Below are 22,683 nucleotides of genomic sequence, written 5' to 3'. Positions count from 1 at the left end.
TTGCCGATCCTTGCATTAAAATACTGTAAAGTTATATCATTGGGTGTGTCTTGACCGAATCACCGGTAGATTCCAAGAAAATGTGTGTACAGCTGATTGCTGTGTCCGGCTTAGTTAGATATAAAACAATGCCTAGCTGAACAAAAAAAACAATTTAGGATGATTTTTTATCTCAAATTTCGAATTTGTACTGACCAAGTTTCTCATCGACCGTTCGATTGCCAGACTTCGCTGAAGGGGTACGGTGTAATTTTTTTCTGCGCATAATATTCAAATTTCTTTTTTCCCAAAACATTGAACCCGCTAGGGGAGTGCGCATTATACATGGGTGCGCACTATACTCAAGAAAATACGGTATTCTACCCTGGATCTTCACGGGTCTCTTGCGAATGAACCCTAATGATAATATCTAATGACAATGAGGTACCCTTCATGCTAAACAGTTTAGATATGTATACCTGCCTCTTTGTAATGAGTAAACTGTATGTAATGCACATTTATTGAAACCCAAATAGAATTGTACTGAGCACACAATGCCATATAGAAAGTGGTCAAATGTAACGAATGTTATATCTGTGATAACTTTCTCAGTAAAGTACAGATTCTCGTACTTTTTGGAGCTCACGCTCACAAAGTGAGGCACCTTATTGCCAGTACACAAAATCAGCAATCTGACCAACTCAGCCACCATGGGTTCCACAGTCTGACAACTGGTAGTCGAGATCACATACTTTGTATACCCCAAGACATGTGTAAATTGCACGGCTCCAAAGTCAAAAGCTATGAATACCTAATGCCATTTGGAAAGTGGTCAAATGTAATAGCATCAGCCCACTGAGTGAGCGAGTATGGTTTTACGCCGCTTTTAGCAATATTCCAGCAATATCACGGCAGGGGACACCGGGCTTCACATATTGTACCCATGTCGGGAACCAACCCGGGTCTTCGGCGTGACGAGCGAACACTTTAACCACTAGGCTATCTTTTAACATCTGTTGGTATGATATGGCCAGGGATCGACCCCTGACCTTTCACTGTTAGGGCAGAAACTCTATCAACTTGACCACAGAGACCATCCCCACTTCAGAGATATATGGACGATATCTTCTTTGGAACTTTTACAGAAACATATATCAACGTTCACTTATTTCATTTTAATATTAATGTCATACAAATTTGTATATAACAAGATTATTCATTCAGTCGTTTATATTTTCAGAGCTACCACGCGTCAGTAATTTCATTTAAAACCAGTGAAACCTCCCCTGCAGTGCTGAAGCTGGACATAAAATGGGGCGACATGTCCCGTGTTCTTGTTGCCGTTACCAACCAGTTGGGCTATCTGGAACGTATTCTGTTCCTGGAGAGATGTGAGTCCCACAACTTCGTGTGGTCGGGGTTCACAAACTCCCAGCTGTACACCGTCCTGGTGTGGGGCCTGAAAGACAGCCCAGCTACCGGCGCCGTCACAGACCTGAAAGACAACCCAGCTACCGGCGCCATCATAGACCTGAAAGACAACCCAGCTACCTGCGCCATCATAGACCTGAAAGACAACCAAGCTACCGGCGCCATCATAGACCTGAAAGACAACCCAGCTACCTGCGCCATCATAGACCTGAAAGACAACCCAGCTACCTGCGCCATCATAGACCTGAAAGACAACCCAGCTACCGGCGCCGTCATAGACCTGAAAGACAACCCAGCTACCTGCGCCATCATAGACCTGAAAGACAACCCAGCTACCAGCGCCGTCATAGACCTGAAAGACAACCCAGCTACCGGCGCCGTCACAGACCTGAAAGACAACCCAGCTACCTGCGCCATCATAGACCTGAAAGACAACCCAGCTACCTGCGCCGTCATAGACCTGAAAGACAACCCAGCTACCGGCGCCGTCATAGACCTGAAAGACAGCCCAGCTACCTGCGCCATCATAGACCTGAAAGACAACCCAGCTACCGGCGCCGTCATAGACCTGAAAGACAGCCCAGCTACCTGCGCCATCATAGACCTCAAAGACAACCCAGCTACCGGCGCCATCACAGACCTGAAAGACAACCCAGCTACCGGCGCCGTCACAGACCCAATGGTGGCATCATACACTGTGGAGGCATTTGAGAGGATTTCAATTCCACAATCAGGTGAACCAGAAGGTTTGTCAAAACTGTTTTATATTCAAGGTAGAAACTGTATTCTATATGTTATTCCCGTTTATACGATAAACTGATGATAATAACTTAACACTCCCTGAAAAGTTTTAAAAAAACACAAAACAACATCTTATTTTGATATTCTGGGGGAGGGGGGGGTTGGGTGGATTCTTTGAAAAAAATTGTGCTTGAAAATACTTGAAAATATTAATTATGCTTTATGCCTTTGAAAACAAAAGAAATCGCTTGCCACTATAATTAGATTGTTGCAAGGTGTATTTCTTAAAAATGAATTACAAGTATTGATGGACTACAGTATAATAAGGAAGTTGTTATCGATAAAGTTTTGTATAGTTTGTCATCCATCAACTTCTAAGAAATGCCTATCAAACAATTCATAGAATTATAATGTCATGTAAAATCAACTTGAACTCACTCCCTCTTGTGCGACAGTTGTGGTGTTTCCGCATTCTGAGAGATGATAGACTCACATGATTTTTATGTTTCATTTGTGACAGAGAGGGTACGTGTTCTTGACCTTGCTGGAGGGAATCATTTCGGCTTTTTGACTATGAAAGACTTGCTGAAATCACAGGTACACCTTCCTACACATTCTTATACCCCACATCAACCAGTATCAGTATCTTACATGTACAGGGTCTTCTGATGTCTGAATGGAGTGGATCAGTTGGCTTTAAATAGAAGAGAACTGCAGTATCATAGTGCGTCTGTCTGTCTGTCTGTCTGTCGGTGTCTGTCTAAGCATCTGTCTGTCTGTGTGTGTCTGTGCATCTGTCTGTCTGTGTGTGTCTGTGCATCTGTCTGTTGGCATGTGTGTGTCTGTCTGTCTGTGCATCTGTCTGTTGGCATGTGTGTGTCTGTCTGTCTGTGCATCTGTCTGTCTGTGTGTGTCTGTGCATCTGTCTGTTGGCATGTGTGTGTGTCTGTCTGTCTGTGCATCTGTCTGTGTGTGTCTGTGCATCTGTCTGTTGGCATGTGTGTGTGTCTGTCTGTGTGTGCATCTGTCTGTCTGTGTGTGTCTGTGCATCTTTGTGTTGGCATGTGTGTGTGTCTGCCTGTGTCTGTCTGTCTGTGCATCTGTCTGCCTGTCTGTCTGTGCATCTGCCTGTCTGTGTGTGTCTGTGCATCTGTCTGTTGGCATGTGTGTGTGTCTGCCTGTCTGTGCATCTGTCTGTCTGTGTGTGTCTGTGCATCTGTCTGTTGGCATGTGTGTGTGTCTGCCTGTGTCTGGCTGTCTGTGCATATGTCTGTCTGTGTGTGTATGTGCATCTGTCTGTTGGCATGTGTGTGTGTCTGCCTGTGTCTGGCTGTCTGTCTGTGCATCAGTCTGTCTGTGTGTGTCTGTGCATCTGTCTGTTGGCATGCGTGTGTGTCTGCCTGTCTGTGCATCTGTCTGTCTGTCTGTGTGTGTCTGTGCATCTGTCTGTGTCTGTCTGTGCATCTGTCTGTGTCTGTCTGTGCATCTGTCTGTTGGCATGTGTGTGTGTCTGCCTGTCTGTCTGTGTCTTTGATTGTGTCTGTGCATCTGTCTGTGTGACTGCCTGTCTGTGTGTGTATGTCTGTCTGTCTGTGTCTGCCTGCCTGTCTATCTGTCTGTCTGCCTGTGTGTCTGTCTGTGTCTGTGTTTGTCTGCCTATCTGTGTCTGTGTTTGTCTGTCTGTCTGTGTCTGTGTCTGTCTGTGTTGTCTGTGTGTGTATGTCTGTGTAGGTCTGTCTGTCTGTGTCTGTCTGTCTGTGTCTGTCCAACTGTCACAGGACCAAGGAGCGTCCATTCCAATTTGGAATGAACGTTGGATTGCTTTGGAAAAATCGCTCATTCCAAACTTCCAAAGCTTGGAAGGATCGATCTTTCCAGAAAATCCAAAATTGGATTGGCAACATTTCCAAACATATTTCCAACACAGGAAATGTTTGGAATGATTTGGAATGGTTTGGAATTGTTTGGAATTGTTTGGAAATATGGTTAGAAGGAACAAGTTAAAATATGTTTGATTAGTAATTTGAACAATAAAAAGACTATGAATTATTTATTGAGTTTAAACTATATATAATAAATATTAAATTTATCTCAAACATTCACTACTTGTCTGTCTAGCGAGGGGCTTTTACAGTCGCATTCTCCCTAAGGTGAGAGAGAGACCCGCACTTGACTCAACAAGACACTAATAGGTCTCAAGATTAAGTATTTGGCTGGATGGCAGCTGCCATTTAATTACAAAACAGACGGCTCACATGTAAGTGCGCCGACATGTGCCTAAGATCATAAAATGGACAATCTTTGGTAACATCTAATTTATTGTTGTCTCACGCCAGAGCTGTGAATAATTCTGTTCATTGAACAATTGGAATTCAGGAAGTTATCAATAATTGTTTTACTTAACATAAGATAAGATAAGTTGTTTACAACATAATATTATGATGTCAGGACGTACTACAGTCAAAACCATATATTTTAAAATCAATTTAATGACAGACTATGATTTCCAAGTCCCGATTATCAAATCAATGAGGTATCAGTTTCACCACATGTGCACAGACCGCCTATACTTATGTATATATTTTTCATAACTATTCTCCAGTTAAAATCCTATCCTCTTATCAAATAATCTGTGAGAGTGATCATCACTATCAAAACTCATTCTCATCAAAGAATACATAACAGATGAAGAATCAGATGCATACATTTATTGCCATGCTTCATTCATCACGAAGTAGATTTACATACATTTGTGAATAGCACTTAAACTGTGATAATGAATTTTACCATTGTCCGTATTATATTATAAATATTAACCATAATATGGATTTCCGAATATATAAACGACTTCAACGTTGATATTTCAGACAAAAACAAAGTCTCCTGTCTTTTAACGTTCAGGGGAAAAGGGTTTGCTTTCACAATTGAACATTTGTTTTCACTAAACCAAGCCAAAAACACGAAAAATACATATATATGGTTAGCGACCGTCATTATACAGCGAGGAGGGAAATTCGTCTGCTCTAACTGCCTTCACAAAAACATTCCAGCCCTTAATTACCGAGGCAGCTGTGGCGTAGTAGCATTACATTCGCTGCGTTTGCAGCATATAAGATGTGTAATCTGTGGAGTGACTAAAGTAATATTATGGCTGAAATCTTACTTGCATGGTTGTTTTAATAGAAAACTTACGGTTTAAAAACACAATTGTTCTTATATAATGTTTTTAGGTTTTGTTTTTTAAATACTAGAGAAGATTTTTTATACATCTAAAACTGGTCGAAAATACAGCTGAACAATAGAAAAATCAAAATAGGAGTTGTGAATAGTGACAAATTTTAATTACATCACTGTCAATAATTGTTGATTGATTCCGTCAAACAACTGTCAAACAACTGTCAAACCATTTATTGCCATGTACGTACATGTACACAGCTGTCGGAGGCTCCAGGTAAATAAACATCGTGGTGTTATGACTGGAGATCAGACAAACCGTGAACCAGGGGCATGCGACGTAATTACACCTAAAGGTGGTAGAACCAGGGCATTGTCTCTTGAACTGGCTAATTGACCGTACAAATAATTGGTAAATATATTCGTTTTGACACCCGTGTTTCATGCGCATCCCGGCTAATAAGCAGAATACAGACAAATGAGGCCCCGTGATCAGCGGAGCGTGAACAAGATGGATGCCGTCTTTCGGCCGTAACAGTCAAGCTGCGATCTCGGAACTGCTCGCCCGATTGTAACAAATTGCAAGCGGAGACAAGATTACTTCCCCTACCTAAACATGATAGTTGCTCAGAAATGTTCAAATCTATCTTCAGTAAATTATGAAATTAATGCGAGCATGACATTTATGCGAAAAAGGCGATCGTCAGTCCCTCTGATTATTTTAATATGTTTCATTTCATCATGATAAAAAAGTTAGTCACTTGTAAGGTTACTGTTGTGTTGTTTACATGGTGCACGTGCACCTTCGCGCACTGCCAATTCGGATGTGACGTCACATGTCGAAGTGACGTCACTGGCGACGTCTGCTTGTCATTGTCATCGTGGGTTCCCAAGTAAACAGGATTAACCAAAAAGGCATCTCGTTATCTGTACGTATTAGTTACTGAAGAAATACTTAGGCCAATACACTACAATCTGGCGACAAGATAAAAACTTTGAAGAATAAGACAGTCACAAGAAAATGTTCTTGGACGAATAAGGTGGGATCATTTCAATATTATCTCAGCCTTGCGACATTGCCTAAAGTACATTGATCTATAGTCAATTATCAAACATGTCTATGTTTGGGCGTTTGGAAGAATTTGATGACAGTAAATGTGACTTTAAAACATACATTGAACGTTTTGAGCAAATATGTAATGCTAATGGTATTCCTGACACCAGTAAAACATTGGCACTACTGGCTTCAATTGGTCCTAAAACTTTCACGTTGTTGAAATCTCTCATTGTACCTGTAAAACTTAATTCACTTTCGTATGAGGAAATTGTTGCGACCTTGTCTGCGCATCTATCCCCCAAAACTATGACAATTGCTGAACGGTTCCGATTCTATAGATGAAATCAACAAGAGGGGGAGAGTGTTTGTGATTATTTGGCAGAATTACAGCGTCTTGCAAACAAATGTCATTTTGGAAATTTCTTAGAGCAGGCCTTGCGTGATAGACTAGTCTGTGGGTTACAAAATGAAGCTATTCAACGCAAATTATTGTCAGAAGTTGATCTTAACCTTAAGAAAGTTCAAGACATTGCCATTGCTATGGAATTAGCCGACAAAAATGCACATGACTTGAAAACTGTTCAAGAACAGATCGGTGGAATTCAAATCAATAAGGTCACACAGCAAAGGTCAACCAATAGGAAGCAAGGATCGCGTCCTTCACCCCTGAATGACACAAATGTAAGGTCACAGAATCAGAAGTGTTACCGCTGCGGCAAAACTAATCATAGATCAGAAGATTGTTGGTACAAGAACTTTAGATGCAATAATTGTTCAAAAATTGGCCATTTGCAATCGCAATGTAGATCAAAGTCAGCCAGTTCAATGAAGTTTGTTGAAGAAAACCCGATCCCAAATGGATACGGAAACGAATAAATAGATGATTATATCAGTGATAACGTTACACTGGGACTTTTTCACAACAGTGAAAAGAAAGTCGGGAAGCGCGAAGCGGTGAAAGTTGTTATCAGTGTAAACAGACAACCGATCTCCATGGAAATTGACATGGGTTCAGCAACCACAATCATTCCTTATTCGGTGTACACAGAAAAACTGTCTGAAGTAGAACTTTCTGAACCTATGACAGTACTGAAAACTTACTTGGGTCAATCCATACCTTTGATTGGTCGGGCTGAAGTGGACGTAGAATACAATGGCACCAAGTTACCTATCCTAGTGGCTGATGTGGCCAGGACACCAGCAAAATCCAAGCTAAATCTAGACATGAACAGTCTGTTCACAGTGAATTTCAACACCAACTCTGATGTAAAAAGTGAAGTTGCAACAGTGTTAAAGAACCATGCAAGCATTTTTGCTGATGGATTAGGAACAGTGAAAGGAAATGAAGCTAAAATCACACTGAAACCCAATGCCAGGCCAATATTCATGAAAGCAAGACCAGTGCCATATGCCCTGAGAGAGAAAGTGGAGAAAGAGCTAGACAAGTTGGAGAAAGATGGAGTGATTTCAAAAGTCAACTCAAGTGATTGGGCAACACCCATTGTTGTCGTTCCTAAGAAATCAAACGATGTGAGAATCTGTGGGGACTATAAAGTTACCTTAAACCAGTGGATTGAAGTCGAAAAGTACCCCCTCCCAAAAGCGGCGGATTTGTTTGCAACTCTAGCAGGCAGTGAAATCTTCTCGAAAATTGATCTGACAAAAGCATATCACCAAGTCCTGATAAGTGAAGAAACCAAGAAGTTGCTTGTAATCAACACCCACAAAGGACTTTACTGTTACAATCGACTGCCCTTTGGCATCGCTAGTTGTCGAGCAATATTTCAACAAATCATGGAACATATCTTGCAAGGTACACCTAGAACTGTCTCCTTTCAAGATGACATAGAAGTAGGAGGGAAGACAACAGAACATGTTCAACTTCTTGACCAAGTCCTTCAGAGATTAGAACACTTTGGAATTAGGGTTTGCAAAAGAAAATGCCAGTTTGCACAACCCAAAATTGAGTATTTGGGTCATGTGATCGATCGAAATGGATTGTATACAGTTCAAGAGAAGGTTGAAGCTATTACCCGAGCTCCGGAACCAACAAACAGAACCCAGCTCAGATCATTCCTCGGAATGCTGCAATACTATGCACATTTTATCTCCAACCTATCGACGATGATTCATCCACTCAACAATCTGCTAAAGGAAAACACTGAGTGGATCTGGACACCACAATGTCAGGAACCGAGCAAAACAAGCCTTGTCTTCAGCTGAAGTGTTGACACATTATGACCCCAAGAGGAAAATCAAGTTGGCATGCGACGCATCCAATTATGGACTAGGTGCGGTTATCTCACACATTATGGACGATGGAACTGAACAACCAATTGCATTCACATCAAGAACACTGTCAAACAGCGGAAGAAATTATGCCCAGATTGAGAAGAAAGCACTTTCCCTGATATATGGAGTGAAGAAATTCAAAGAATATCTCTATGGCCACTCATTTACCTTAGTGACAGATCACAAGCCTCTTCTCTCAATTCTGGGACCCAAGAAAGGTGTACCAACTCTGGCAGCAGCTCGCATGCAGAGATGGGCATTAATCCTAGCAGCTTACCAATACGACATTGAATTTAGAACCACTGATCAACATTTCAATGCGGATATGCTTTCTCGATTACCACTACAAGAAGAAAACATTCAAGATGAAGAAGACGTTGTATTCAACTTTTCCCACCTTGATACCCTACCAGTCACAGCCAAAATCATTAAAAGTGCAACCAGGAAGGACCCAACTCTATCGCGAGTCTATGCTTTCACACTGAATGGATGGCCTGCAAGTGTGACCAATCCAGACCTATTGCCATTCTTTGCAAGAAGAAATGAACTGTCAGTAGAACAAGGTGTTGTACTATGTGGACTCCGCGTGATCATACCATCCTCACTTCAGCTGAGAGTACTCGAAGAACTTCATTCTGAGCACATTGGCATTGTCAGGATGAAAGGAGTATCAAGAAGTTATGTTTGGTGGCCGTCACTTGATTCAGACATCGAGAAGACTGTTAAATCCTGTGAAAATTGTACATCTGTGAGAAACATGCCCAAATCCGCACCACTGCATGAATGGCCATGGCCATCACAACCCTGGGAAAGAGTTCACATTGATTTTGCCAAATACAAAGGACGAAATTACTTCATTCTAATCAATGCCTATTCCAAATGGCCAGAAGTGTACCTGATGAATTCAACAACCACAAGCAAGACAGTTGAAACTCTGCGACATATCTTTGCTACACATGGCACACCAGAACAGTTAGTATCTGACAACGGCCCACAATTCACCTCAGAAGAATTCAACACCTTCATGAAGATGAATGGAATTAATCACCAGCGCAGTGCTCCGTATCACCCAGCAACCAACGGTGCAGCGGAGAGATTTGTTCAGGTATTGAAGATGCACCTCAAAACTTCAGAAGAATCTGATCCCCAGAGACAGTTAGCAAATATGTTGATTGTGTACAGAACTACTCCTCACACAGTCACTGGAAGAACTCCGTCAGAACTGCTAATGAAGAGAAAAATCAGAACAAGACTTGACTTGCTCCAGCCAAATCTAAGACAACATGTTACAAAGAAACAAATAGGCCAGAAGATAACACATGATGGTGGAAACCCTACCTTGAGACAGTTTGAACCTGGACAAAGAGTAGCCGTCAGAAGATTAAGAGGTCCAAACAAGTGGGTCTATGGTTCCATATTGCAGAGAATCGGCCCCCTTGCTTACATTGTGGACATTGACAATCACCCAAGTCATGTGCATATTGATCACATCATTGTGGCTCCTAACAATGATTGAGGTAGTGAAGACATCCTTCACAGAAGAGAAATGCAGACTACAAAGTCTACTTTTCCTGAGACATCACAGACCTGCAACGCCTGCAACACCACCATCCACCACTGAGACAACAACGACTCCAAACGACGATGCACCATCAAGTGAGATGTCTTTCCCCAACACCACACCGGCACCATCCATGATGATGCGACGTTCACAACGACTTTGCCAACCTCCTAAAAGACTTGATTTGTGACTTTCTCGCATTGTGACTTTTTCGCATTCTCGCATTCTCGCATTTGTGACTTTTTCGCATTTCTTCCTCCTAGTGTTGCTTAAACTTGTTTGCGGTTGTGTTGTATATTCTAAACAGGGAAGAGTGTAGTGTTGTGTTGTTTACATGGTGCATGTGCACCTTCGCGCACTGCCAATTCGGATGTGACGTCACATGTCGAAGTGACGTCACTGGCGACGTCTGCTTGTCATTGTGGGTTCCCAAGTAAACAGGATTCACCAAAAAGGCATCTCATTATCTGTACGTATTAGTTACTGAAGAAATACTTAGGCCAATACACTACAGTTACCACGTTGAAAACGGAAACGATCGTTAACAAAAACAACAAAATGTATTCTCTCAACACTCAGCCTAACAGTGATATAACTGCAAATTAAACAATCAAGTACGCTAAAGTATTACACATGGTTGGTGGAGGACCAGGGGCACTTTGAGTTTGACAGGTGTCATCAACTGGTCAAGTAACATCACGGTTTGTATATTCACGTTGATTGGACAGTCTAGACTGGCGTCAACTAATCATGACGGCGTCTTCAGAACAGAACAGAATTTTATTTCTCCCAGGCTTAGGCTTACGTGGATAACAGAATTTTTTTATTTTTTTATTTTGGTAATTCAATCTAATATACTTTCCTTGATTGATTATATGGCTGCGGTCATAGATCCGGATGTATCTAAATATGCTCAGCAAATACACAGGATTTATTGTTATACTATTAGGATTAATAGATACAATTGAGTATTTATACCCTTGATCATAAAGTTAGTCACTACTTTCACATGTTAGATTTGTATTATTTGGATTATGATTAAATTGACAAAATAAGAAATCATTCGGTGTATATGTGTATTATATATTGTACCCCAATACGTAATTAAATTATGTATTAATAAGGGCACTAGGTTAATTACTGTAATTTATTATTTGATAAACATATTCACATTTAGTTGCGGGATATGTCACAGAGGGAAAGCTAATTCATAACAACTAATTGTCCCATTTATTTGGTTTCTATCTTTTATATGAAACAAATGCTATAACATGGGGTGATAAACTTCATTGGCAATAGACGTAGCATATAATTGTCCACATGAACAGTCTACTCTGTTCCAGATGTTTATTCATTTTGTCAGCATTTAAATCGTTGGATTCCTGGCTCAATGATTCATTTGACAAAATCTTGTTCCCTGTTTTGAATTACCGTCAGATAGTTCCAGACCAATTATAAAATTTCCAGCCCTATGTGTTGCGCATAATTCCGAGATAATTCGAAGTTCATATTCTTGTACGAACACTTATCAAAATTCATTTATACCTAGTACTATTACGTACATATGTATATTAGTTCAAATTATAATAATGAGGCCCTCTATTCTCGAAACGGTCTTTATTCTAAGACAACCGTAAGTCGGTATGGGAAAACAAAATATTTGTTTAATTGTTCAATGTTCATAGTCAATGTCATATAAATTATAGACAAGGAAGATAAGAAATTAAATATAAAGAGTAGCCACTTTAAATGACAGAAATTCTTTTAGTTAAATTTGCTCAAGATTTGGTCTTTTCGTGGTAAATAGTGCCAAAATACTCTTAATTATTTACTTTCATGTCATTACTAATCTCACATAAGACCAAAAGTTTTACAACATTTAACAGATATGATTATGACCTGTTGTATCCAAACAAATCCAAAAAAATCCAAACAAATCCAAGCTTGGAAATATGACCTTGACAAATTTTGGAATGGTCATATTTCCATTTCAAGTTTTGGATTGTTTGGAATGGATGATATTTTTGTCCAGTGTGTCTGTCTGTCTGTGATTGTGTCTGTGCATCTCTCTGTGTGTGTCTGTGTATGTGTCTGTCTGTCTGTGTGTGTCTGTCTGTCTGCCTGTCTGTGTGTGTCTGCCTGACTGTCTGTCTGTCTGCCTGTCTGTGTGTGTGTGTATGTCAGTCAGTCTGTGTCTGTGTTTGTCTGCCTGTCTGTGTCTGTGTTTGTCTGCCTGTCTGTGTCTGTGTTTGTCTGCCTGTCTGTGTCTGTGTTGTCTGTGTCTGTCTGTGTTGTCTATGTCTGTGTTGTCTGTGTCTGTGTCTTAAACAGTAGAGTAAACTGAACTTCCACTTTACGCAGCATCTGTTTGTCAAGTACACAGGACATGTCTTTGTAGTTTGAGTGTTGAATAAAGGAGTTGACTAAGAAGAATCCAGGCCTAGAACATGAGGAAAGCTTGAAATTGAAACAATTATTATTCTGACACATTTAGGAAGTTCTCGAGATGGAGGTTGAGCACAAGCCACCACTGGACTACAGCCTCAAGCCTACAGGACCTTCTGACAGCGAGGCAGGTCTGTGTGTTGTGTTCTGTGAGAGAAGTCAGAAGGAGTACGTTGTGATGTCGTCTGCCCCGGTCAGTGCCGGCATCCCACTCCTGCCTGTCTGTCGGTCCAGGACCAACTACAAGGTCAGAGCTATCGGGCTAACAAATAACAAAGGTCACACATTCAGACAACTGTCTCCAGTCTGCCAACAAAACACCCCCTGTGGAAGCTCAAACATCATCCCCATCAAGACCTGTAAGTCATGTCAGCAATTCTTTTCTTCCACACCCTGTATAATTAATCTGGATGGTATAATCCTAATGAATACTTAGGGTCCAACAAAATCGGGGTTGGCATTACAATATCACCATGAATCAAGGATATAATATCGTGTTAAAAGGTGAAAGTTATGACCAACATGACATTTATGGGAAGCAACAGGCAGAGTTCCATGAACACAGGCCTATCCTGTAGTTCTGTCCACAAAGCTGCATCTGCTTGTCCATCAGAGAGAGTGAGGTGAAATGGGGTTTAACGTTGCGTCCAAGATTATTGCACTTATATAGCGACGTGCATGCACGTGTGTGTGTGTGTGTGTGTTTGTGTGTGGCTACTTGTACTAGTCCGGACATATGCCGATTTATAGTGCTAGCTCACTGAGATACCATGCCGCAGTTTAACATGAATACCCCACTCAGACACAGTATACTGACTCCGAGCCGACCAGTCCTTGTTTTATCCCCTTAATGCCGAGGGCCAGACAGGGTAACAACAAGTACCATCTTTTAACGTCTTTTGGTATGACGCGGCCGGGGATCGAACCCCGGACCTTCCGCTCTCTGGCGGACGCTCTACCACTAGACCACGCAGGCGGTCCCATCAGAAAGAGAGTAAGTGAGTATGGTACTCTGCCACTTTAAGCAATATTCCAGCCTTATCACTGTGAGGAACACCAAAAATGGACTTCACACACTGTATGGAATCCTTTAACCAAAAAGCTGTCCCCCGCCCCCGCCCTTCCTTAAAGTCAGCTTCACCATTTTAGACTATTAACATAAACAAATGTCAAATTAGATTTGAAGCCTATTTCATCCATAGCACCCCACCTGTGTCTATGACATTATACTTGCAAATGTCTGGACAGAAGTTCAAGAGCAAGATTGTAAATGATATCTTGTTCTCAACAGACATGTCCAAAGAAGATCTTGCAAAACTCCAGGAGAAGGCAGAAACATACTGTCGGAACCACGCCCTAACTCCCAAGAAATATCCCATCACACAGATGTATCGAAATAAACCAATATCCTACTTTAATGGCATCATGTATAACAAGAATGGTGTGATGGAGAAATACCTGAAGGACAACAATGGCGACCCATATTCTGCGATCAACAACAAGATCAGTGGCCTCTTCTTCAGTGGGTCATTTGACACAAGGGAAACAAATCCTCCCCAACGGCCACCAAACTTCTCTTACTTTGGCGAAATTCGACTTTTCGTCCCAGCAGAGGAACTGTTCACATCAGACATCAGAATGTATTTTGCTGACTTCTTTTGTCACTATAAAGTACATTATGTCACAGTAGTTCTCACTAAGACAGGATCAGATGATGATAAGTTCTGTGAAGAAAGACTGATCGAACTAGACTTGCAGACAAACCCGTTTTTCACTGTCACAGAAAACGTCCCACACAGAAGAAATGAGATGCCCGTTTCCCCCAATTCTGATGAGAACTCTGTGAGTAGAGACGATTCTCATCCTGCATCAGAGGAACCCTCTTCCACCGAAACACCAATGGCCAGGCCAGCCTCTCCATCATACACCATCCAAGAGGTTGTCCAGAAGACGTTCACAATGACATCTGTGAACAAGTTCCATGTGGAATTCCTGTACACTGAGGATGTCGACATCAAGGGCCTGACGGAAAAATGTGGGGGGGACAAAGTTTACCGAAGAACTGTTCTTGTTCGGGGCAATGGACGAAGTTTGCCAGAAGGTATTCCAAAGAAGGCCTCCTGTGGAACTTGCAACCTTTGCTACTGACCAGGGGTCCGGAAACCGTCATAAGCACCGAACATGTCCGATTGGGAATTTCAAATGTCCGGTTTGAAATATTGCTTACCGGACATTTAAATTTTTCTGTCCGGACATACGCTATTTGAAGGGGGCGTGGCCTAAATGCAAATGTCCGATTGGGATTTTAAATTTTCCTGGACCCCTGCTACTGACATAACTAAATCTCAGTTTTGTATGTTTTGTCTCTTTTTTAATGCTACACTTTTCAATATTCCTGCAGACAAAACACATTTAACATCGCAATAAACAATGATTGTGGATATAGATGTGTGGTGAACAAGAGTTGTTCCAATGTGACTTACAAAATCTCATTGAACAGATGCCTCTGTCCGGGTTTCTAACAAACAAGTGTCATCTACAGTCCGCTTGACTCCAAATGAGAACGATGAATTGCAAAATAACTCGAAATCCAGAAAAGTGTATGAAACATCAATAGGGTACTTGACCATGAATACCCTGTACCCAACAAAATCTGAATTTTGTTTATTTTAAGACCCATGATGGATGAAGTTCTTTAAGAAACTATCATGTAATTTTGTATAGAAATGTGTATTATGAGATTTCATGACAATCGGTCACTTCGATAATGGTTTGATTCTATCTGTGATAAAAACATTTAAAAGATACTGAAGTATATTGTTTTGTGTTATTCTTTGACGAATGTACTAACACAAATATTACTGCAGACATAGCAGGACACCATGTTTGTGTGTTACTCTCTGCCTTCCTCTGGCGGTTGAACTAGATGTCATCAAAGTGAGTGCTTATCTCTCTTATGGGCCAGTTTCAGATATCACATTTCGCATTCTCAAAGCGAGGACATTAAAACGCGGGAAAATGAAGAAAATGGGGAATACCCTGCTGAAAGTGTAGACTGATAGGAGTGAGTGAGTGAGTATGGTTTTACGCCGCTTTTAGCAATATTCCAGCAATATCACGGCGGGGGACACCAGAAATGGGCTTCACATATTGTACCCATGTCGGGAATCGAACCCGGGTCTTCGGCGTGACGAGCGAACGCTTTAACCACTGGGCTACCCGACCGCCCCGTAGACTGATATGAAGTTTAAGACTATTCATGTGACCTTTATGCAGGCATAAATATATATAAATATATATAAAAATGGCTTCCACGGGAGATATCACTGCATTGTGACAACATTGGATATCATGATGTCACAATCAAATGACATCACTAATCTCTTTGCCAGTGTCTTAAACTTTAATCGATCTGTGTTGATATATTTCATATCAAATGACACGATTGTGATATCCTCTATGTATCAGTATTGGTCATGTGACTGCAGATCTCATTAATTTACCACTGTTGTCCTGTTTCCTGGTTTCTGCTGTATGCTTTTTGTATGTACCCATTGTACTGGGGAGTGAGTGAGTGAGTGAGTGAGTGAGTGAGTGAGTGAGTGAGTGAGTGAGTGAGTGAGTGAGTGTGGTTTTACGCCGCTTTTAGCAATATTCCAGCAAAATCACGGCGGGGGACACCAGAAATGGGCTTCACACATTGTACCCACGTTGGGAATCGAACCCGGGTCTTCGGCGTGACGTGTGAACACTTTAACCAGTAGGCTACCCGACCGCCCCTCTGGGTATTCAGTAACAGTCAATAACCTATATACATACGTGATGGATGTCAGTATCATTAAATATTTTTTACAAAAGACAGGAAGAATCCTTTTTCATGCTATATGAATTATATCCACACAAACAAAATCTTTATGTCTGACAGGTTTCTTTTCTGAATCATAATTAATAAACAAACCATTCCATATATATTTATGAAACCAGGTATTTGCACCTTGTAATTGCTGAAAATGGTGACTTTTGCTGTTCAGGGATTAATTTTTTTAAACAGATTTTGTTTTCAAGGCAACATGTTTGGGCTTCCGTTCAAATGAGGTTAGGATTAATTTCCAGAGCATAACTTAAATAAACGTTCAATTGTGTGAGTATATTGTTTATCGATACTTTGAACAGTATTGCAGTCGTATCCAAGCATGTCAACTTATAGTGGGAAGAAAGCACAGGCCTCCACTTGGATGTTTGTTTGTTTGTTGTTTAACGCCAAACTCAGTAAAAGTCCAGCTATATGAGGGCGATGTGTAATTAATAGAGTCTGGACTAGAAAATTCAGTGATTGATCCTCACTCATTCAAGGATCATCACCAAGGAGTGAGTGAGTGAGTGAGTGAGTGAGTGAGTGAGTGAGTGAGTGAGTGAGTGAGTGAGTGAGTGAGTGAGTGAGTGAGTACAGTTTAACGCCGCCATTAGCAATATTCCAGTAATATCACGGCGGGGGACACCAGAAATAGGCTTCACACATTGTACCCATGTCGGGAATCGAACCCAGGTCTTCGGCGTGAAAAGCGAACGCTTTAACCACTAGGCCACCTGACCGCCCCTCATCACCAAGGCTAATCTTGTATTCAATACTACCACCAGGGGAAACAAGGAATGAAAACAACACCAAAAACATATTTTACAAACTTATTTCATCAACAAAATAACAGTATTGTACATACCCAACAATCAACAAATTGGCTATCATGTACAGTCAATCCATGGTAAAGGGCTGACTATTTGATATTCTGAGGGGTACCTGGGATGTTTTGTTTTTTAAATAATTCCCAAAAATATAACATGCTGGGTTATTCTGAAAAAAATGTGACATGGGTAAAAAAAACATGTATACCTCTTCCTGTATGTTTTCACTGAGTGAGTGAGTGGTTTTACACCACTTTAACATATTCCAGCAATATCATGGGGTGTGACAACAGCAGCAAAGGGCTTCGTACATTGTACCCATGTGGAGAATTGAACCCGGGTGTTCAGCGTGAAGAGCAAACGCCTTAACCACTAGGCTACCCCATCATCCCAATATGTTTTGAAGTGCAGTGTAGCAATATTCTGTTTCAAACAAAACTCCCGACAACTCCCATCAAATACTAAATGGTCTGCCCTAAAGACTAATGGCACAAGGGACAGGGGTAGGCTAGGATGAACATGTATAGTAAAATAAAATGGCAATGGTCTATTTTACATTGGCACTGAATATCAACAGTGTAGCAGATCAAAATATCTCGGTCCATGACTTGATGCATGATACAAACCTAATGTGCCAATCAAAATGCTAAATCTAGATTACCGCTTTTGACGCCTTGAAACAAACTTTAGTTGACAGAGGATGGATACATATATCGGGAATGCCATACTGTGACTCGTTAAGTCATATTTGTTGTAGTTTGGCGATTCTATGTCAACATGTAGTTCTCGCAATCACATGCACAGGAGCCTCAATGGTGACCGGTCAAATTATTCCATGTGAAAATAAATAACCGGTAATAGCGATCAGCTGCACCGAAGTGCAACGCCTAGGGTTATTATTATTTTATATATATTTAGTAAAAGCTGCAACTAAAATAACAAGATATTGAAATATATTATTACTGATCAAAAAATAATTTCAGTTACAATTTTTCCCGATCCTTGCATCAAAATCCTTTAAAGTTATATCATTGGGTAAGTTTTAACCGAATCACCAGTAGATTCCAAGAACACAGCTGATTACTGTTTCCAGTTTAGTTTACGAGGAAATACACAAGGTAATCCTAATCCCTGGGTGTACAACAATGCCTAGCAGAACAAAAAACACAATTTGAATGGTAAATTAACATGTCTGGTGATTTTTTATCTTAAATTTCAAATTTGTACTGACCAAGTTTCTTATCACCCTTTTGTTTACAGGAATTCACTGGAGGCTTAGACTCTAAGGTGTATTTTTTTCTGCACATAATTTTCGAAAAAAGAAATTTCCAAAATACTGAATCCGCTAGAGGGGGGTGTGCATTATGCTTGGGTGCGCACAATACTCAAGAAAATATGGCATTCTTATTGTAAACCAAACTGATCAGACATGATAATTCTAACAAAGCACCAATTGGATACCTAAATCTATTCTAATTGTAAACCTAACTGATCAGACATGATAGTTCTAACAAAGCACTCATCAGATACATAAATCTAAATGTTCTAATTATTTATACCAAAAATAGTCAACCCTCCATTATAAACTCTAATAATCACAATTCACCAACAAAAGAACAGGTATTATCAACCCTTTTATCGGAATGATGTGTGAGAATCAGGTGTCTGAAGTATGACAGATTGTCTGATTTGTTACATCAGAAATCTAAAACACAATATTCTAACAAAAACACTTCATCTTCAAAAGAGAGAATAGGTTGTGAGCCATCAAAATACTTCAATTCCAAAATACATGTATAACTTAATTCGTATAAAAAAATCAAATTTGGGCGAAAACACATGCACCAGCCCAAAACTGTCACCTGAGACAATTTTCAGTAGATTTGAGTGTTACTATATACTCTCCGACAGAAGAAACGTGAATACCATACATGTTGGTAAATATATGAAGAATTACTCATGTTCAATAGATATTAGATTGGTTCGATGCACAAATGAACATACTCAGCCTATCGTGCAGCATATCGTGATAAGAATAAAAATACTGTTGTAACACTTGACTGATTGTGCTTTGTCATTAATTGGTACACATTGGAAACATCTCTTCTCTCCGTCATATAGCTGGAATATTGCTACGTACATACTTCTCTATATGTTTCTATGGTTTGTTTCTTTTGTCGATGAGTATATAAGGGCTATCAAAATCTAAGCACACAAGAATGAAACAAATTACCTAGACTTGTGGCCAAACCTCTTTTATATGAGTGAGTGAGTGAGTGACTATGGTTGTTCTCAGTCCTCCATATTCCAGCAATATAACTGTGAAGGACACACAAACTGGGCTTCACACATTGTGCGTGGGGAATCAAACTCGGACCTTTGGTGTGATGAGACAGCAGTAACCACTAGGCTAGCCAACCCATGAAGATCCAGGTTAGAATAGGTCTCATCAACCCATGCTTGTCGTAAAAAGGCTACTAATGGGTGAGGTGAAATTGGGTTTTACGTCGCGTCCAAGATTATTGCACTTATATAGCGACGTGCATGCACGTGTATGTGTGTGTGTGGCTGCTTGTACTAGTCCGGACTGATGCCGATTTATAGTGCTAGCTCACTGAGATACCATGCCGCAGTTTAACATGAATACCCCACTCAGACACAGTATACTGACTCCGAGCCGACCAGTCCTTGTTTTAGCCCCTTAATGTCGAGCGCCAGACAGGGTAACAACAAGTACCATCTTTTAACGTCTTTTGGTATGACGCGGCCGGGGATCGAACCCCGGACCTTCCGCTCTCCGGGCGGACGCTCTACCACAAGACCACGGAGGCGGCCGCTACTAATGGGATCAGGTGGTCTGGCTCGCTGACGTGGTTGATGCATGTCATCGTAGTCCAGTTGCGTAGATCAATGAATATTTACAGACTGTCGTCATACAGCTGGAAAAACTAGGCTAGCCACTGTCCGGAGTTACATGTGACGTCACATACATATAATACAGTACCAGCCCTGTGAGGACAGTGTTGCATGGTGAGGATGTGGACATGATCAATTCATAAGAACACAGACCACAACAAAGTAACCAACTGTTCAATGGCTTGGGTTCGTCAAAGGTAGGGAGTGAGAGCATTGTCCTACATTTGTCCAAGCTCACAATTAAAACTTAATCTGGTTTAAGGAGTGAGTGAGTGAGTGAGTATGGTTTTACGCCGCTTTTAGCAATATTCCAGCAATATCACAGCAGGGGACACCAGAAATGAGCTTCACACATTGTACCCACGTCGGGAATCAAACCCGGGTCTTCGGCGTGACGAGCGAACGCTTTAACCACTAGGCTACCCGACCGCCCCTTTGGTTTAAGGAAATGAAGGGCGCTCGGGTAGCCTAGTGGTTAAAGCGTTCGCTCGTCATGTCGAAGACCCCTGTTTGATTCCCCACATGGGTACAATGTGCTAAGTCCATTTCTGGTGTCCCCCACCGTGATATTGCTGGAATATTGCTAAAAGCGGCGTAAAACCATACTCACTCACTCACTCACTTCAAGGAAACTGATTCCACACAAATATGTTTCCTAAAGTTTGTCAAAAACAATCCTTGTAACCACGAACCTGTTACCATGCCATTTTAAGTTAAAACGTTCACAAGTACCAGTAGTTATCACTAGAATACAGTTTTAATTTTGAGATTTTCATTGGCTTTTAAATTTAGTTTGGGGCTCTAAATAACAAAATTCATTGATAATGCTGAAAATATATTTTTTTTGTTACAAATGGATTCACCGACAAAATGGACCCAGAAGCAATGTTGCTGCTTCGTAAATGGCACACAACGTATCAATGGCTACACATTTGGAGAAACAATTCCTCATAAACAACTTATCGATTTGTTGTGGTCGGAAATATAGCATCAAATACAGTCAATAATACTCCTCAAATTGTTGTCATACACAGAATATTCAACACAGGCCTACCTGTTACAAAAATAAACAACTTGTTGGCACATTATTCAGTCAGTAGAGCAATTAATCATAAATATATTCATCTCATCTCAATGTCAGAATGTTCAGATCTGATTGGTTCGTGATCTTGATAAAATACTATGATCCCGCCTGGGAGGGAAATAAATTTCTGAGCAGGAGAATAAATCCCTTATACCCCGCTTCAAAGCAAAAAGCTACAGTGTTTCTGAGTCAATGCAAGTCACATGACACAGCACAACCTTGGCTGTTTTCTATCAATATTCAATTTGCTTTAATTTCTCTACAATGGCAAATTGAAACATGTCGGCAATATAAATTTGTTGTAGCAGCATTACTCGAGGTATATGTTGGTTGGTTTGTTGTTTAACACCTCACTCAGCAATATTCCAGCTATATGACGGCGGTCTGTAAATAATTGAGTCTGGACCAGACAATACGGTAATTAATATCATGAGTACGATCCACGCAATTGGGATCAATGACATGCTCGAGGTATATGTGGTGTTATGCGTCCCTTGTAAGGTTTTCAACCAGAGGCAAGTAGCATAAAATGTAACATGGGATGCATAAAACCACATATGCTCCTCATGACACTGCTACAACTTCTATTTATCTGTCGAGGACTGACATCAACATGAAGTACAGGAAGCACTGCCATAAACAAATGCCAATACACACAAATCAGACGCCTATGAGCTATCACATACCCTGATGGAGAATGCTGCCACCACAACCTCGATGGACATGGCAAGAGTGTATGTACAATCAATGTTGCTGTTCAGTGTTCAATTATATATTTACATATCTACATGTTCAACAGGACAAACCCTTTCAGTGTTCATTCAATAAATGGATGACTTCAAACTGTCGAGTCATAAAAATTGCATACAAAAACATAACATAAATAACAATTAATTTTGTCTGCATTCTCATCTGTCTAGTGTATTGAGTGAGTGAGTTGGGTTAAACGCCGCTTTTAACAGTATTCCAGTTATATCACGGCGTGTCAGCTTAATGTGGGAGGAAAGCCCGAAGTGATGCAGGTCTCAGGCTTCTAACACTTTGATGAAACCCACAAGTACAGGTATGGCTGACAAACCTAGAAACATAATTGGGGCGAACCAGGATTCGAACCCACAATCATAGGTTTCTGGCGTGCCCAAGGGATGCAACTCTATACAGCGAATCGCGGCTCCTTAGTCGACTGGGCCACCTGTGCCCCCTCAGTGTATTGAATCGCCATTCCTCACAACAGTTTCAGAATCATCGCCATCACATCACAATCTAACCCTCTCTTATCTCTGTCTCAGCACAGAATTTCTATCGCTCATGTGAGTAATTTGA

The 22,683-nt window shown here is 40.8% G+C and overlaps 1 protein-coding gene across 2 annotated transcripts in view; it reads left to right on the top strand.

Moving 5' to 3' along the window:
* Positions 1-15,487, top strand: part of LOC124115314 — a 23,668-nt gene extending 8,181 nt beyond the window's left edge. For both annotated transcript variants that reach the window (XM_046476244.2, XM_046476243.2), the window contains exons 2-5: positions 1,220-2,156; positions 2,672-2,748; positions 12,730-13,039; positions 13,972-15,487. In XM_046476244.2, coding sequence (XP_046332200.2) covers positions 1,220-2,156; positions 2,672-2,748; positions 12,730-13,039; positions 13,972-14,828 — 2,181 coding nt within the window. In that variant the 3' untranslated portion in view covers positions 14,829-15,487. The remainder of the gene's footprint in view (positions 1-1,219; positions 2,157-2,671; positions 2,749-12,729; positions 13,040-13,971) is intronic.
* The last annotated feature ends 7,196 nt before the right edge of the window (positions 15,488-22,683 follow it).

Source organism: Haliotis rufescens, unplaced genomic scaffold (genome assembly GCF_023055435.1).
Source record: "Haliotis rufescens isolate VD_foot unplaced genomic scaffold, xgHalRufe1.0.p SCAF_5, whole genome shotgun sequence".
Classification (NCBI taxonomy): domain Eukaryota; kingdom Metazoa; phylum Mollusca; class Gastropoda; order Lepetellida; family Haliotidae; genus Haliotis; species Haliotis rufescens.
This window is presented reverse-complemented; position numbering and strand designations above follow the sequence as displayed.